The sequence below is a fragment of the Argopecten irradians genome, chromosome 15 (assembly GCF_041381155.1).
Source record: "Argopecten irradians isolate NY chromosome 15, Ai_NY, whole genome shotgun sequence".
In the NCBI taxonomy this organism is placed as follows: domain Eukaryota; kingdom Metazoa; phylum Mollusca; class Bivalvia; order Pectinida; family Pectinidae; genus Argopecten; species Argopecten irradians.
In genome coordinates, this window is record NC_091148.1 from 17,761,857 (window position 1) to 17,780,898 (window position 19,042).

The following is a 19,042-nucleotide window of genomic DNA, read 5'->3' on the forward strand; positions in this document are numbered from 1 at the left end:
AATTTAAAGATACTTTATTTATTCTTCTAATGAATCTAATCAATCGATAAAATATAATATTTTAGTTATATAAATTAAGTAAAATTTTCAAAACTTCTTCAAAGATGATATTTTGATATCAAATAAAGTGTTTATTTTGATTTAAAATTTATACCCGAGGGCTTCGCGATAAACAACAACAAACGAAGAAGAAGGGTCACTTTCTGAACTTTAATCTAAAAATATCCATGATTCGTAAATACCTTTGAAATAGTATTTGCAGTAGATTTAGGGTACCTGTACATGTGACTGGTCTGATAATGGAAGCGGAAAGAAAACGACAAGGCAGGCGACGTCTGCAACGTCAAAAATCTTTCACTGATGCACTGAAAGAAAAATATTGCGCGCCTGAAGTCAACTCTGTAAACTCGGGTGGCTTCGTGGTGGATATTGTCTATCACGGCAAACCGAAGACAAACGGGTCTGATGCTGAGTTGGCCTACTTGAGAAATGTGGTATGCACATGAATTTAGATTAATTACGAAAATGTGTATGTTTTCGTTTTTGTTGATCGAAAATTGTCATTTGTCACTGTTTTTAATTTTTGTGTTATCAGCACATGGCAATTTATTGCTTTCCGATATTTTGGAATGCTTCTAGAACTGTTCCATGTTAACATACAAATGTAAATAGTGACTCATATGAGATACGACGATTTTATCTGTGACTCATAATTTTACCGGTTATGTTAGAAATACAAATAGAAACACTGTCATACGGATTAATTACAATCTAGCAAAATATAAGTGATGGCTTTTATTTTAATAGGGCCAGATGAAAGAAAAAGTTGTGTCAATAATTTATATGTTCATTTTACTTGTTACTTCCTATTCTAAATCAGAATAAAGTTATCAATTACTGCATTCAAACTTTTATAAAAGTAAAAAGTATAGACCTGTACTAATTATCACTCTGGTAATTAGTCAAAGAGCTGCTTCTGGAATCTCCTCCCTGTGGCAACAGTACAAAACACTACAATGGAGGGCTTAAAGGCAAACATAAACAACGTAGCCCTTGAAGCCCCGACCCTGAAATAAACACTCCATTTTTATCATGTTTTTAACTTTTATCTATTCCAGCACCAGAGAAAAAAAAAAAATGCACTGTATATAAACCACTCCACCAGGCCACTGAGCTGTATCACCTAGCTCACCTATAATCGTCACTATTGACGGATGGTGACAAACTAAAGAAGAAGAAGAATATATAATGTATCTAAGACTTATATTACTGGTAGTCTGTAGTGGGTCTTTGACTTACCAGCGTGATATACCGGTAGCTATAAGCAAGTATTAAATTATGTAACTAGTGGTGTTCCGATTAATCAAGTTCATTGAGCATCGTTGGTTTGGGGTGTTTGACCAATTAATCGATTAAGAAATCTGTAATCGAGTTTTATCAGAATTGCCTGATATCATGATAAACGAGAGTGTATAATTAACCGGTCAGTAAATCATGCAAGAAATGTCAGAGAAAACTTGTCGCAATCAATTGCTTATGTGTGTTGTTGCTCATATCATTTCAAATGCCAAGCGTCTAAAGGAATTGAAGAGCACATAAGCACTACGTAGTAATGTAAACGTCAGAGGAGTATTATTTTATTTGTGAAAACATAAGCGACCTAGAAACATGGCAACATGTGAGCCTTTAGAAGAAAGTTTGTACAAATTTCCTGGAAAAACGTACACGGTCAAATATAATCAATTTTAATCGATCATTGATTGGTTACACAAAACTGATGATCGATTATAAAATTTCAACGAATTCCCAACACTATTTGTAACAAAAATGTCAATGCTATAGTGATCAATTTTAAAAGTTACAAATTTGCTGTTGTAAATAAGTCATAATTGTCTAACAGTGACCCCAGCTTTAACTACATACACTTTAATATTTAGCACTCTTCATCATATAATGTGTCCAGAACTTTTAGAGGTGGGCTCACATTTTTAGAACCACAGGGGTAAGAAATTTCATGTAAAATTGTCCTGAAGAAGTCCACATATGTAACCGGTAGTAGACATACAGAAAATAAGGATAACTATCCTGTGGTTGATGCCATTGAATATTAAAGATGCTCCACCGCTGATAAATGTTAATTTTTCACTATAAAAACAGGAGCAGATTATTTAGTATTTTCTTCAGTTACAAAAGTTACTTACTTTACTCTATAATCACCATTGAAAAGGTTGAGCTTCTAATTTTACTTCAAGTTAAAAATATGAAAAATAAATGATTGCGTCCGGAAAAAAATCTGTGGCACTATATCCTATATGGAATGAAGTACTGATTGCGCTTGCACCAAAGGCAAAATAAATTATTTTATATTATTTTAGTGTTAATAAGGCAAATGGATACACAAATATTTACAGTCAGTGGTGAATTGATAGTATAAAACCCGTTGATTTCAACCAAAGGCTACTCAACTTTATTTCTCGATAGATTGAGTATGTCACGCGCGATTTGGAGCCGCGCGGATTAATTTATGATGGTCCAAATCAGAAACTTTTGGTGTTTTCAGTACCGAACGTACGTTCGATGAACATGTACAGGTATCAAAATAGGTTTGAACACATACATGTACGTGTGTAAATACAAATGTAGAAAAGTTACATTGTTTATGTTACTACCGTACCTCTTTGAGCAATGCCTCCGTGCGTATGATAAATAAACAATGTTGTACAATGTACAGTTTTGCACATTCCGATGACGTCGCAATGTTTACATGTTGTGTGTCGATGAGTGTGTGACGGTGAGTCTGTGTTGTTCTTTACAATATGTAGTATACATCCTATTTGTATTTTTAACAGCTTTGGTTGTACGCAAATAGATAAGATATGTCAGGACAACATCAGTCTTTGAGTTGGATAAGTTTAACCAAAACGACCTAGCACGACAATGCATTTTTGTTCATCTCGGTGGACAGACAAGTCCTGTACCTTAACTACTGTGAATTGAATGTACGTTTGGGTGTTTCAAAATATCAATGAAACGGAATCCTACAATTGTAGCTTTACAATACTTGTAATAGATATCTCTAATATTTATTGAAATGTTTGAAACAACAATATAAATATAAGCTAACATTTTGAGAGCGGTAAACGTTTGCAGTAGTGGGCCTACCTGTGTTTGTACATGTTCCTCGAAACGACGTCCGATACATTTGAAAATCTCCAAAATCCGGAAATGATGACATGGAACTATGTAAACATCCGTGTATTCAAGTAATTTCAAACGTGAACTTATTAAGTAGAACTCAAGTGATCCCAAAATTGAAGAAACTCTCTGTTTGTCACACCTCCTTGACACAGGCAGTTTGAATCGGACGCCGCGTCACAACTACGTTAAATATCCTGCCACGTTATGAATTGTGTAAGCGTGTGTAATCATAAGAAGTAAAAGATTAAAACCAAACTGCTTTGCACCATGGTGTTTTTAACAACAGATAAATAAAACGATTTATAGTTTCATACCGGGAAAACCCCAGATATATGCTTCATCAGACGGAACTCATTTTATTTGTATGTTCATTGATAAATTGGCTGTTCTAAATGCCTGTCGGAACCAAACGATATAATCTAATTTTAGTCTTATAAATGCCATAAACACTATTAAGTGTAAATTTTGTGCTATGAAAATAATAGTTAAGACTGTAAATATAAGGATTAAAGTCTCTTTCTGGTGGTTCTATCGAAGGATAAAGTTGAGTAGGGTATCGATATTTGTTTCATGGACTGCTTCGCGGTCCATTCCAAATATCGATACCCTACTCAACTTTATCCTTCTATAGAACCACCAGAAAGAGACTTTAATCCTTAATTAAACACCAATTATTGTTCAAATGATGAATATCATTTATGCTCTGTCGGCTGTGGAGCATCTTTAATTTTTAAGAGAGGCTACATAAAACTGTATTATATTTTCCCTCTATATCCCCATGTTGTGTTTGATGGTTTCCATTCCAGGTGCTGTGTGATCGCCACATCTCTATGGCGGGTCTCCCCAGCGGTGGTCTGAAGTCACTGTGTCCAAATGTTAACGAACTCGACCTGTCAGGAAACCAGCTTAACGACTGGAGTGAAGTTTTAACCATTATGTCACATCTACCATTTCTGAAATTCGTGAATTTCAGTAGAAACCAGCTCATCAACAAAGAGGTATAATAAATTTAAAAAAAAAAAAAAACAAGAGAAAAAAATCAGACAAATTTTTGACAGCTAAAGATAAAATTACCTCCAATTATAATTACCATATTCGACCCAATAAGCGCCCATGTCCCTATAAGCGCCCCTTCCCCTTTTTTAGGCCTCAATTTCAATTGCCTAGGCATAAATAAGGACCAAAACTACATAAAACGGTATAGATTTGCAATAATTTTGACTTATTAGAACCTTTTCATCTTTATCAGTTTTTTAAGCGCCCTGTGTACTTATTGGGTTGAATACGGTAACCATGGTAAATGAGTCTATGAAAATAAATATAGACCACACCACTTGTAAAGTTGTTATATGTTGATGAGGATATTTCCTAAATTCCTAATAATTTTTCTGTCAATAAAATAAATATTCATATGCAAACAAATACCACCCCACCCCCTCAAATTTATATTTCATTAAATAGTAAAGAAAATTATCAAGGTGTATTAACAATGAGTGTATTAACATGTAGTCTACACTAGTCTTTGTAAAAGATCTTGGTAACATAATTATTATATATAATAAAACATAATCATGATGTGTAAATAATAACTATTTATTTTTCTCTTTGCAGATAAATTTCTAATTTTTTATGATTTTTTGTTTTAAGTTTGGCTCTAGGATAGTTGTGAGAAAATTGTGGTAGATCTTGTGTATCATAAGAACACTATTTGAATGAATTTTCTTCCCAGGATTTTCTACAGAAATGGTCGACCCCTCTTAATACTGTGGAGAGTTTGGTTCTCAATGAGACAGGTGCATCATGGGATGAAGTGTTGACTGTCGCTCGTTACTTACCCAAGCTTAAAGAACTACACACTTGTAAAAATGGTACGTAGATTTCCTATCTATGATTATCAACCCTGTTGAACTACTAGGAGTAGAACTAATGATTATCTCCCCTGTTGAACTACTAGGAGTAGAACTAATGATTATCTCCCCTGTTGAACTATGAGAAGTAGAACTAATGATTATCTCCCCTGATGAACTACTAGGAGTAAGAACTAATACTCATCCCCTCTGTTGAACTATGAGAAGTAGAACTAATGATTATCTCCCCTGTTGAACTACTAGGAGTAGAACTAATGATTATCCCCCCTGTTGAACTATGAGAAGTAGAACTAATGATAATCTCCCTTGTTGAACTATGAGAGTTAGAACTAATGAATACCTCCCCTGTTGAACTACTAGGAGTAGAACTACTGATTATCTCCCCTGTTGAACTACTAGGAGTAGAACTAATGATTATCTCCCCTGTTGAACTACTAGGAGTTTAACTATTGATTATCTCCACTTTTGAATGACTAGGAGTATAACTTATGATTATCTCCCCTGCTTACTGACCAAGGCTGTTTTCGTTTATTCGGAACAACCGGTTCGACCGTTGGTTAAAGTCATTATTTCAAGTATAAGTCCTGACAGACCTGCAGTTTTTGATACAGGCCTGTGAGAGATTTGTCAAGGCTCATCTGAAAATAATACAAAATCACCAGGTCCGTTTTTACTTAATAAACGAACAACTAGGTCCAACCAGTCAAACCGTATAATTGAAAACGGCCCTTAATCGAAAAACGAGGACTGGAGTGTGAATAAATATTATCTCCCCTGTTTACCTACTTGAAGTCTGTAAATAAAATGGCAAGTGACTTTTAAACTTGTTTTTTTCTGTAGGTTACACAGAGCTTTCCTCCTCCTCCTCCAGTCTCAGTGTCCTGGACAAGGTGACCTACCTAAAAATGAATTATAATGAGATAAACAGGTGAGAACAAGTTTTACCTTAAAAACTTCTTCATTTGATGAGGATCAGAAAATTTAAACTTTAAAACTTTTATATCAGGGTTCATCAAAATTGAATTCTAACTGAGAACGTAGATGAGAGTTACATTATGAAAATAATTTTTTGGCTAAAATGAAAGACAATAGGTAGAACAATTATGTAGAACAAAGTTATCTTGACTCACTTACAAATGACATAGTTTTTTCTTTTTATTGGAGAATCAAAGTGTCAAATGATGTTAATCCTGGTAGTATGTGACTAGATACAGAGCAATACATGTACTTCTGTTATCAAGATACCTAAACCAAGAGTAAAGTTCAATTTACTGTCAATTAATCCCACTTTTTGGTTAATGATATGATATCATCTTTTGAAGTGTCGTAATTTTTGTGATATTTCAATCACTGTTAGGGACTAAATGGTATTTTAAGTACGAGTGTACTTTAGTAAGAGTGTACTCGTACTATTATTTTCCTTAGCTTGTTGGGTGTAGAGTCTGTGTACATCCGCCATGCGCAGATTCCAACTGAGCAATCAATACCTGAAGTCAGTGTCTTATAGTGTTTAATAGATTTCGCCATGATTTAGTGACACCAAACTTTCAAAAACATATATTACAATATACTTATCAGCGATAATCTACTATACATTAACAACAGTGACATTTCACAGTGCTCTTGCATCGGTCACGATATTCTAAGCAACTGATCGACTTTGGAAACTTCTGGAACAATACAATGCAATTCAAGTTTATATAGTCAATAAAAGAAAGTGACGAAACGGATAACTTTTAGTACCGACCACATATTTAATTTATTTCACATCATCCTAGGCCCTAGGTGTACGTTGCACTATCACTTACTAAACCCTATGACCATAGACCGCATTTGCTGCAGTTCTAATTAATATTTGTAAAATTACACAGCTTTGTGTGAGAGAAACAGAATAAAAAAATACATTATAAAATATCAGTCTTAGTGTCTGAGCTCTAGATCTAATGTACCCCAGAAAAGGCGTTCAAGCATGACACAGGTAAGTCACCACTTGCCCAGAGACTGGACGGTGTTGTAGCAGACAACAATTTTGAACCACAAAACAAGTTTATCGTATCAATATCAATATGAAAAAAAACACAATTTTATATGACAAAAAAATAAATGAACTTAAAAATAATTTCACATTTAAAGTTCTGATGAAGTAAAAGAAAGTATTTATTACAATGCATCAAGGGCATAAACCATCTCCTTGCAATAGTCCCAAGGATAATGAGCGAAAGTGCTATGTACACCTGTTGCAGAGGATGATTTCATAGGGGAAATTAAGGTTAGGAAGTATTTAGCGAACTTTTAATGTCTAACAGACATATTTCTAGTTTTGTTTACATATACATGATCTTCATGTATATAAAAGGACATGGTTATATGTTTTAGCTGGGAGGAAGTTTGGAAGCTGCGACATTTACCAGAACTAGACACTCTGATATTATCAGGTAACCCACTGAAGGATGTGGTGTACAAACTGATGGATGATCCAGATCATGTTTCTATGGAAACGGATAACACAAATACAGAGACCTCAGACAGAGTTGAGCAAAAGTGTGAAAATGGACATGACAATTCTGAGCAGTCTGCTAATGATATTGTAGAGGAAGTTCCCCTTGAGGCGGTGTCAGATGTGGAACAGTTACAAATGGATCAGTCAGAAAATATCCAGGGTGGTGAAAAAGATGAAAATGCAAACAAGATGGATCAGTCAGAAAATATCCAGGGTGGTGAAAAAGATGAAAATGCAAACAAGAGTGCTGATGAGTTTGCAAAAGACATTGTTGAAGAAGTTCTTCTTGATGCACTATCAGAGGTCGAGCATTCAAAAGTGGGTGAAGCTAATGTTTATGAACATAATAACATGGAGGTCATAGAGAATGATAGGAGTGCTGAAAACAACTCGGACGTCAAAAATACAGAAGATAATTGTCATATGTGCAACACAGACAATTCATCTCCTGTCAAGTTTTATTTGGATTCAGAAACAAAGCTTGGCGAATGCAGCTCCAACCCAGGAAATGATAGCAAGGGGAGACAACCCTTCCCAAAACTAAAGAGTCTTTGTCTCAGTGATACATGCCTTGACAGCTGGGAACACCTTGATGCTCTCAGCGTTTTTCCAGCTCTGGAGTCCCTCAGGATTCAGGTTGGTTTATTAGCCTTTGTTCCTCTTCTATATAGCATGGTTTTTCTTAAAGATGCTCCACCGCTGACAAATGGTATTTTTTCACTATCAAAAACAGGAGCAGACGATTTGGTATTTTTCTTCAGTTAAAAAAGTTACTTATTTTACACCATTACCACCATTGAAAAGTTTGAGGTTCTGATTTTACTTCAAGTTAAAAATATGAAAAATAATTAATTGCATCCCCAGAAAATTCCGTGGCACTATATTCTATATGGAATGAAATACTGATTTGGCTTGCACCACAGGCGAAATAAATTATTTTATATTATTTTTTGTGTTTATTAGGCATATTTTTACACGATTTTTTTTTTTTTTTTTTTTTTTTTTTTTTTTTTTTTTTTGTAACTTTTTTATTTTTTCCAGACATATTCTCATACAACAGTAATACATTTCCTCATCCTTACTTGGTAAACAAACACTTTTCAATATGAATTATCATATCCTTATTCTCTTTTTTTTTTTTTTTTTATCTTACACACACAAACACACACACTATCGCACCCTTCCCTTACACACACACTCACACACTTACAGGATATACAAACTTATACATACTCAATTTGGTCAATTCTTTTTTTATCCTATACACACATGCCAAAACATTCACACACACTTACAAATTATACAAATATACATAAATGTACAATAGGGGAAGAGAGAGAGAGAGAGAGAGAGAGAGAGAGAGAGAGAGAGAGAGAGAGAGAGAGAGAGAGAGAGAGTAGTATGGTATATACTCGCTGGAGGTTTGCAGTTCCGCAGAAACTATTGGTTAATATTTTAAAATTATCAGATGTATTATTTCATTGTATTTCAAGTCGTGCTGTCAGAGATTGGGTGTGATTTCTATAAGCTTAATCCATTTTTTCCAATCTTGATTGAATTCTTCTTCACATTTATTTTCTTTGCCAATACTAATGTATTTCTGAATATCATAGTTTTCCTTTATAATAGATTTTAATGATGCTATTGATAGGTTTTGTTGTAGACATCTAGATCTATAAATGTATTGTTTCAAAATGAGTAAAATTAGGTTGTCAGTTTTGTAATATATGTTTCTATCGTTGGGTATACCAAAAATGATAGTCTTTTTATTGAAAGAAAAAGGAATAAATAATAAATCTAGCAAAAATTCAAAATTTTCAAAAAATAATTGCACTTCTCTGCATTCCCAAAATATGTGTGTTATTGTTTCTATTTCTGTCTTACAGAAAAAGCAATGTGGATCTTCAGATAAGCCAATTCTAAATATGTATGAGTTTGTTGTGAGGATATGTTGATTTATTCTGTATTGTAGCCATTGAAGTTTTGAGCTTGAAGTAGCTCGGAAAGGGGTCAAGTATATTTGCTTCCAAGTTTCCTCATTAATTTCAAATAAATTGTTCCATTTTCCTTTACCAGAAGACCTAGTGTTATTTTGACATAGTATGTGGTAGAATTCTTTTGATCCCTTTTTATGTTTAATAAAAATTTCTAAATTATTTGGTATAAATGGATAAGACAGATTGAAATTATCAAACTGTTTGTGAGATAAGTACTCTCTACACGAATTTATAATTCCCTGGTAAGTTACAAAGTTAGTATTTACATTAAATTTTTCTGTAAATTCATGAAAATTGTAAAAACTTAACGAGTGTGGACATTTCAAAAGGTCATTAAGAAAAATAACATTGTTCTTGTACCAGTTTTTATAAAATACCATTTTCCTATTTATTATTATATCTTTATTGTACCAAATGGGTGTTTTCAAAATACCCGATATATCACGACCATTTAACTGTGCTTGTTTCTTAATAAGACAATTCCAAGAATTAAAAACATCTTTCCAAAATTGATTGTTACATTTAGATTCACATTCTTCAATATATCCCACTCCACAATTAGCCATAATGTTTGTGTTAATATTGGTTTCTAGAATCACTTGCCATTTACATGACCTTGTGTATAATCTTCTGATCCATGTTAACTTGAGAGCCCTGATAAAAGAGTATATGTCTATCATTCTAAGACCACCTTCACTGTATTCCTTTATAATAATATCTCTCTTAACCTTATCTACTTTACTGTTCCAAAGGAATTTATATATTTCTGAGTTAAGTGCTTTTATGAAATATATATCAGGATTTGGCAGTGCTATGAACAGGTGATTAAGCTGTGAAATTAGTAGCGATTTAATAACTTGCACTTTGCCGATAGGTGTAAGAATTCTTTTATTCCAAGTATTCAGAATTGATTTAAGTTTAACAAGTTTCTTGTCATAATTCATTTTTACCATTCTATGTAATTCTACGTTAAAATGAATACCCAAAACTGTAAAACTCCTTTTTCCCCAATGCAAGTTCCATTCTGGACAAAATTGTTCATCACTATATTTCTTATTGATAAGAAAAAAAGAAAACACCAATTGTTGTTCAAATGATGAATATCATTTATGCTCTGTCGGTGGTGGAGCATCTTTAAACTTTCAATACTGAATTCACGGTTTTAACATTTCATCTTTTTTTATTGTGGATGTACATGTATATATCCGTGAAGGTAAAGTTTCACAGTTCAAGTAATTTAGAATTGATATGATTTTATTGTTTTCAGATACCCTTGTGAATTTCTTAATATTTAATTAGAATTTGCGGATATTGGTTAAAATGTTGTAAATGTAGCAAAATAACCAGTACTTAAGAAATGTAACCACTGTATAGTATTTGAATGTTTTATTTGAAATTTATAATGTTTTCATGCCTGATGAAATACATATAGTTAAACTGTTAAAACTGTTTTAGCATATCATGGTAAAACTTTGTGTTCATTTTCAGGATATCAATTTGTTGGCTGAACATGGTGAAGATGATCGCAGGAAACTCAAGATTGCAAGGTAACAACATTTGATATTTTATATAATAACAGAAAATGATATAGAAAAAAGTGATTATAATCCAGATCCCTATCATGACAACATCCTATTAGGGGTCACTTTCAGATGACCTTTCATATTGGCCAATCAAATTGTAAACTCCAAATTTCTTGATGGGGATGAAAAACTGAAAAATTTTCGTGTATGTAGTCATTTTGCACAAAGAACACGTGTGTACAATATAGCTACATCTATAGGTATGCTGTGATGAAATTGTGTTTTCTGTAGATGTATAAAATGTATTTTAACTGAAGTGCATTAGTATAAAGGTCACCAGACATGACCCCTAATGGGATGTTGGCAGATCCTCTGTAACGGATGGAGAATAAAAATATGTATTCTAATCAGAGTAATTTTAATCAATTTGTGTTTTCTAACAATTCAGTTGCATTACAATTTTATATAAAGATAACTTGGATTATTTTTCAGTCTACCAAACATCAAAATCTTGAACGGTAGTGAGGTAACTGTGACGGAGAGAGAGAAAGCTGAAAGATATTATATCCGTTACTTCATGGAGCAAGAAACACAGCCGGAGAGATATAGACAGCTAGAGGCTAAACATGGTAGGATTTCACTGTCTTACAGGCTAAACATGGTAGGATTTTACTGTCTTACAGGCTAAACATGGTAGGATTTCACTGTCTTACAGGCTAAACATGGTAGGATTTCACGGTATTCGAGGCTAAACATGGTAAGATGGTAAGATTTCACTGAAACCTATAAATGTATGATTTCGATACTGTCATTACAGGCTAAACATGGTAGGATTTTACTGTTTACAGGCTAAACATGGTAGGTAAATTTAACCCAAGGCTAAATTGGTTAGGATCTCTTACAGGTAAACTGGTAGGAACCTTAAGGTTGAATGGTAGGATTTAACTGTCATTACAGGTAAACATGGTAGGATTTCACTGTTATTACAGGCTAAACATGGTAGGATTTCACTGTAACCCAGGCTAAACATTGTAGGATTCACTGTCATTACAGGCTAAACATGGTAGGATTCACTGTCTCATTACAGGTAAACTGAAAACATGGTAGGATTTCACTGATATTATTACAGGCTAAACATGGTAGGATTTCACTGATATTCGAGGCTCATTACATGGTAAGGATTTCACTGTCTTAAGGCTAAACATGGTAGGATTTCACTGTACTTAAGGCTAAACCCATGGTAGGATTTCACTGTCATTACAGGCTAAACATGGTAGGATTTTGTCTTACAGGCTTAAAACATGGTAGGATTTACAGGTAAACTCAAACCAGTAATGTTGTTATTGATGTCTCATTACAGGTAAACTGAAACCCATTGTTGATATCGATATCTCCCGAGGTTTAAAGGAGGAAGCTACTCTGACTTTTATCTATCATGGAGCGGTCTTGGAGAAGGAAACCTTCAAGGTCAAAGACTTGGTGAAAGAGTTATGGAAGTTTGCAGTCAAGTTAATTGGTAAATGGTAAGTATAGAAGTTTGTATACAAATTGCTTGATAATTGGTAAGTACATAAGTTTATATCTAAATAGTTCGGTGATTAGTAAGTATAAAAGTTTATATCCATGTTGCTCGATAATTAGTACGGAAGTTTGTATCCGTGTTGCTATGTTATTGGTAAGTACGGAAGTTTGTATATGTGTTGCTCTGTAATTGGTAAGTACGGAAGTTTGTATCTGTGTTGCTCTGTAACTGGTAAGCACCAGTGGGATGAGAATGATGACAAATGCTCACTTACATTGGATAATTTGCAATTCAGTTTCAATTTTATTTCTTGGCTGTCATCGATGCCAGTGTCGTTGGGTAATGTTGGGTTTTGTTTTAAATTCAGTAAACAGGTTATATAAAGACATACACATAGCAGGATTTGTTGGCAGAGAAAAGCTGGAGTAAACAAGACCACAATTACCTGTCCAAAGTGACACACAGGTCTAAATCTAGTGACCCCAATGGACCTCTGATACCATCATAACACATTATCAACAAAATTTATCATTTGAATAAAAATAACAGTTATCTACTTTTGCAGGGAGGTATTGATTGTGACATTGTGTATTTGCAAGTGCCACATTTTATTCTTTTGGGAGAGAACGCGAAAATAATGACGTCACGATTGAAATAGTTCCCCAAGGGAGATAACTCTGTAATATGCAAAGATAGAATAAATGTAACTGTTTTAGAATATGGGTTAGCTCCCTTGGTCTATACTGTGTTATCCTTGATTTATAATATATTATCCTTTGATTTTACAGGAGGCCTTTTAAAATGTTCCACTATGGCTGCGGCCCGAACCATCCTAAAGATGAAGAGGTCGTTTTCCAGGAATTACAGTCCAACCTCCTCCAGATTAGTCGCTTTGACATCATGGATGGAGACGAGATCCACATCAGTGACGATAACGGTGACGATAATGAAGGGGATGCTTCGAAAGGTCATCGCTTTGCTAACTCCTTTACCTGCTCCATCCAAAACTGAGCTCAAGTTTACAGTCGATTGTGATTACTAGACAGGCATTAATGTGATCAATATTTTAAAATAATTTTTAACATTTATTTTAAGTCATCTGACCTGAAGGGTCAGGATGACCTATTGTCATCATGCACCATCTGTCGTCGTCCACCGTGCATAAACTTTTCATTCAAACAACTTCTTCTCTATAACCGAAAAGTCCAGGGTACTCATATTGGGCCTACCGCATGCTGGCACAAAGGGCTACCAAGTTTGTTCAAATGAATGACCTTGACCTTCATTCAATGTCACAGGGGTCAAATAGGCTCAAATCTTTAAACAGCTTCTTCTCAATAACCAAAAGGCCAAGGGTACTGATATTGGGCCTGTGACATATTGGGATGAAGGGCTACCAAATTGTTTAAATGAATGACCTTGATCTTCATTCAAGGTCACATGGTCAAACAGGCTAAAATCATTAAATAACTTATTGTATATAACCAAAACCCTGGGTACTGATAGTCAGCAAATAGCATGCTTGGATAAGGGTTATCAATTTTGTTCAAATAAATGCCCTAGACCTTCATTGAAAGTCACAGGGGGTAAAGTATGATACATATACTTTAGTCACAGGGGGTAAAGTATGATACATATACTTTAGTTTTACTTGATATTGTATTAACAGTCAGATGACCGTTAAGGCCCAATGGGCCTCTTATATTTCTAAAGATTTCACTTTTATTAGTATTTATGGTGAAGATTTTGTTGAAATAATGATGGAATCAATTTTATATCTGCATCTAATAACACTTTTTATTGAACAAGCAACTACTATTCAACATTCATAGTCAAATTTGTTTAGACTTTTTTACGATTTTAGTTGGAGACTTTTTTACGATTTTAGTGTCGGAATGTTTTCAAATGTAGGTTTGGTTAAACATCCAATTAACAGCTAAGGTCATTTACAGTGCTGACCTGTGGAGCACTGATAAAAATAAATATGAAGTTGCTGAGTTGTGAAGTGTAACACACGTCAATCATATCCGAGATACTCATGATATTTGAAAAATATTGTTGATCTCTCCCGACGTCCTCATTTGTTGTAACTACATAGTACATGTATATGTATATATAATAATGATTTGTTATAAGAAATATTTATAGGACAAAACTACATATTTAAAATTTTCTTAAATCGGGAACCAAAAAGGGCACAAACTACTGATACACGGTGTAGTCCTCTCAATTGAAAAATTATTAAAATGAAATTATTTAAATTAAAAATTTTTGCATCCTGTCTATAAAAGGCAGTCTAATATACCAGTTTAAAGTGTCTTATCCTTTCCTTTATAATGTCTTATCCTTTCATAATGTTTATGTACTTATATAACTATCTTATCGTACTCAACCCAATAAGCATCAAGGCTGCTTAGAAAATGATGAAATATGAGGGTGATTAATAAAAAAAATTTGGACTGGCCTCTCATAAAATTATTGTACAAACTAAGCTATAAATCAATTTGTGAAACAGATCAAATAAAGAAATATAGATGATTTATATTATTCAAGCTGTATATAATTTGAGATTTAATGTGGGCTTCATATTATAGGGAAGGGGGGGGGGGCTTATTGGATCAACTACGGTATATAGATTTTAGTTCTGATTATTGTTACAGCTGTTTTATGTACATAAAGTTTTGAATTAATATATAATAATTGAAAATTCATATTTCTACAATGCAGTGAAAATGATGTGTACAAAATTATCTAAATTTTAGTTTTGGACACATGTAGTAATATATGTATATTATGCCTAAGTTTGGCTTGAATTCAATTTTCAGTGATAGTTTTGAGAAGTAATATTCATAATTGGTTAGCAGAAATACAAAGCATCATGAGTATGTAAGTTATTTATTTTCCATGTAACTGTATACATGTATTACAATACATGTCAGGCATTGCTTTATTGTGATTAATATGAACTAGACAATGCTTAATTGTGTGAAATTTGCAATATTCTCTTTTAGTGCTTTTGTTTTGTTTAAGTGCATGTTTTATTTTGAGAAATTGATATGATGTGATCTTGCAAATTTTGTACATGATTTTAATTGATTGTATCATTTAAACATTTTATCACTTACACATACATTTACTATCAATTAATGGGCACATACAATATATAGTTATTCATGGCAGTTGATTATTGTGTAATGAGATTTTGTAATTCATCAGCTTCTTACAGCACTTTCAATATGATTTGTCATCATTTCTTGTGCTCATAGTATGATATGTGACCAGTTCTTGTGCACTTTGAATGATTTGTCAACAGTTCTTGTGCACTTAATATGATTTCTCATAGTTCTAATATGATTTATCATCAATGCTTGTGCACTTAAGAGTGATTTGTCATCAGTTCTTGTGCATTTAGTATGATTTGTCCTTGTTCTAATATGATTTGTCATCAATTCTTGTGCTCTTAGTATGATTTGTCATCAGTTCTTGTGCACACAAACAAGACTGATAAGACTATGCTACATTCAAATAAGACATAATGTAAGATATTAGAAACATTTTTATTGCGACACGACACCGTGCTAAAATGATATCAGTATAAAGGCCAAATAATATAGAAATGCATTATTATTAATAATTATTTCATTATATGCACATGCACAAGTTGATATATATATATCTGAAACTGCTACTTTTGGTTCAGAAAACTGGGATGTTTTTGTGTCAGAAAGCATTCTGTACTGCGTATTACAGAATTATCTGCCCTTACTGGTAGGTATTGATTGCGACGTCATGTGTTTGCAAGCGTAACATCATACTTAAAAAAAAAAATACCCAATATGAATTTCACTCACAAAATAATGAAGTCAATCCATACCTACCTGTAAGGGAGGTAACTTTGTAACATGTCAATACAGAATGGACAGTGTTTTGTTGTTAAACTTGGAACAGTTAAAGCGCCTCATTATCTAATGAATGCTGATTATAATTTAGGAGTGTTTATTTAGGAGCATTCATCCCCCTAGCCAAACCAACCAAAGTATCCTGATTTTACAGTGTGTTTGGTTCTGATGAGGTGTGTATGGCTTTCAATGTGTGTATTTTTAGCCCACCATCATCAGATGGTGGGCTATTCAAATCGCCCTGCGTACGTGGTCCGTCGTCCGTCAACAATGCTTGTTATCACTATTTCTTAAAAACAGTTGCAGGGATTTTGTTCAAACTTCACATGGAGGGTCCCCTTGGTCCATATTTGTGCTATACAGATTTTGTGGCTGATCGAAAAAACAAGATGGCCGCCATGCAGCCATCTTTGATTTTGGCAGTTGAAGTTTGTTATCGATATTTCTTGAGAACTACTGAAGGAATTTTGTTCAAACTACACATGGAGGTTACCCTTGGTCCTTAGTTGTGCCATACAGTATACAGAATGAGGCTGATAAGAAAAACAAGATGGCCGCCAGGCGGCCATCTTGGATTTTGATAGTTAAGACAGAATTTGAGGCTGATAGGAAAAACAAGATGGCCGCCAGGCGGCCATCTTGGATTTTGATAGATAAGGTTTCTTATCGATATTTCTCAAAAACTACTGAAGGAATTTTGTTCAAATTTAACATGGAGGTTACCCTTGGTCCTTAGTTGTGCCATACAGCATTTTTGCTGACCAATGGAAAAACAAGATGGCCGCCAGGCCGCCATCTTTGGATTTTAATAATTAAAAGTTTGTTATCCCTATTTCTCAAAAGTGCTGAAGGGATCTTTCTCAAAATTCATATATAGGTTCCCTTAGGGCCCTTGTTGTGCATATTGTGATTTGGGACCGATCCGTCAACAAGATGGCCGCCAGGCAGCCATCTTGGATTTTGTTATTCAAAGTGTGTTATCGCTATTTCTCAGAAAGTACTGAATGGATCTGTCTCCAATTTCACATGTAGGTTCCCCTAGGGCCCTAGTTGTGCATATTGATTGTGATTTTGGACCGATTGATCAACAAGATGGCCGCCAAGGAGTCATCTTGGATTTTGATAGTTGAAATTTGTTACCGCTATTTCTCAAAAGGTACTGAAGCGATCTGTCTCAAATTTTATATGTAGTATGTTTGAAAAAGTTCAAAAAGTAGAGAAAAGATCCATCTTTCCTTTGTCAGATATAAATCATTCTTTGGTGGGCGCCAAGATCCCTCTGGGATCTCTTGTTACACGAACCTGTGTATTTATACACGAACCTGTGTATTTGTACACGAACCAAAGTATTCAAATTTACATGATGCAGTGTGTTTGACTCTCAATGTGTGTATTTGTACACATACCTGTGTATTTGTACACATACTGTGATTGATGACAGTATAGATTGTATCATTGTAATACCTGTGTATTTGTACACATACTGTGATAGATGACAGTGGAGATTGTATCATTGTAATACCTGTGTATTTGTACACATACTGTGATAGATGACAGTGGAGATTGTATCATTGTAATACCTGTGTATTTGTACACATACCTGTGTATTTGTACACATACCTGTGATAGATGACAGTGGAGATTGTATCATTGTAATACCTGTGTATTTGTACACATACCTGTGTATTTGTACACATACCTGTGATAGATGACAGTGGAGATTGTATCATTGTAATACTGTATCTCCTTTGAATAAATGACGAGAATTTTATACTGTTGTTGTTTTATTTATTTTTAAAACATCAGTTGCTTCTCTCAATAATCAACAAACTTTGAAAACCAGGTGTTATAACTGTGTTATCCTTGGGTAAAAGGTTCCCGAGTGATTGAGATGTCCCGACATATTTCCACAAGCCTTCCAATTCTGGGTTTGAGTTCAAATCCCATCTGGGGCAGTTGCCAGGTACCCAGGTACCCACTCCTGGTACTATGACTTTCCTCCACCAATAAACCTGACACGCCATCAGAAGACCCTAGCTGTTAAACTAATCAAATCTGATTCGATAATTATGAAGATGAATGACCTTGAACTCAATTCAAGGAGTAAAAGTCGCAGGAGTCAAGGAGACTGAATTAACTCTCTCCAGGACTAGAAGACTGAATTAACTCTCTCCAGGACTAGAAGCTATGAAACATTTTAAAGCAGCAACATGTTTGGATAAAGGGCTGCCAAGTTTGTTCAACATGAATGACCTTGAGATTTATTCATGGTCACGTAGGTTATCAGTATGTAAACAAAAACACAACATTTATTTAAAAATCATTTTTATTGTTGTATTTTTAAGCATGTTAAAGTAAGAAAGCAGACTTGTGAAAATCAACCTTATATTTCTGTGTAAATTATACAATACTTTGCGGTAATACATTGTAGTATAATAAAATTTTTACTTTAACTTCTTAAGGAAGTAAATTAATCGATTGTAGGCACTGGATTTTTATATTATACTATATCAAAAATAGCCAGAATTAGCCTTA

General features: G+C 33.9%; 1 protein-coding gene across 1 annotated transcript; it reads left to right on the plus strand.

Annotated features, from left to right (window-relative positions):
• Positions 1-167: 167 nt before the first annotated feature.
• On the plus strand, positions 168-13,647 carry LOC138309154 (tubulin-specific chaperone cofactor E-like protein). Its single transcript, XM_069250305.1, has 9 exons — positions 168-494; positions 4,005-4,196; positions 4,928-5,066; positions 5,907-5,994; positions 7,443-8,202; positions 11,052-11,110; positions 11,579-11,715; positions 12,447-12,609; positions 13,397-13,647. The coding sequence occupies exons 1-9, from the start codon at positions 300-302 to the stop codon at positions 13,617-13,619; spliced, it is 1,956 nt and encodes a 651-aa protein (XP_069106406.1). The 5' UTR covers positions 168-299; the 3' UTR covers positions 13,620-13,647.
• The last annotated feature ends 5,395 nt before the right edge of the window (positions 13,648-19,042 follow it).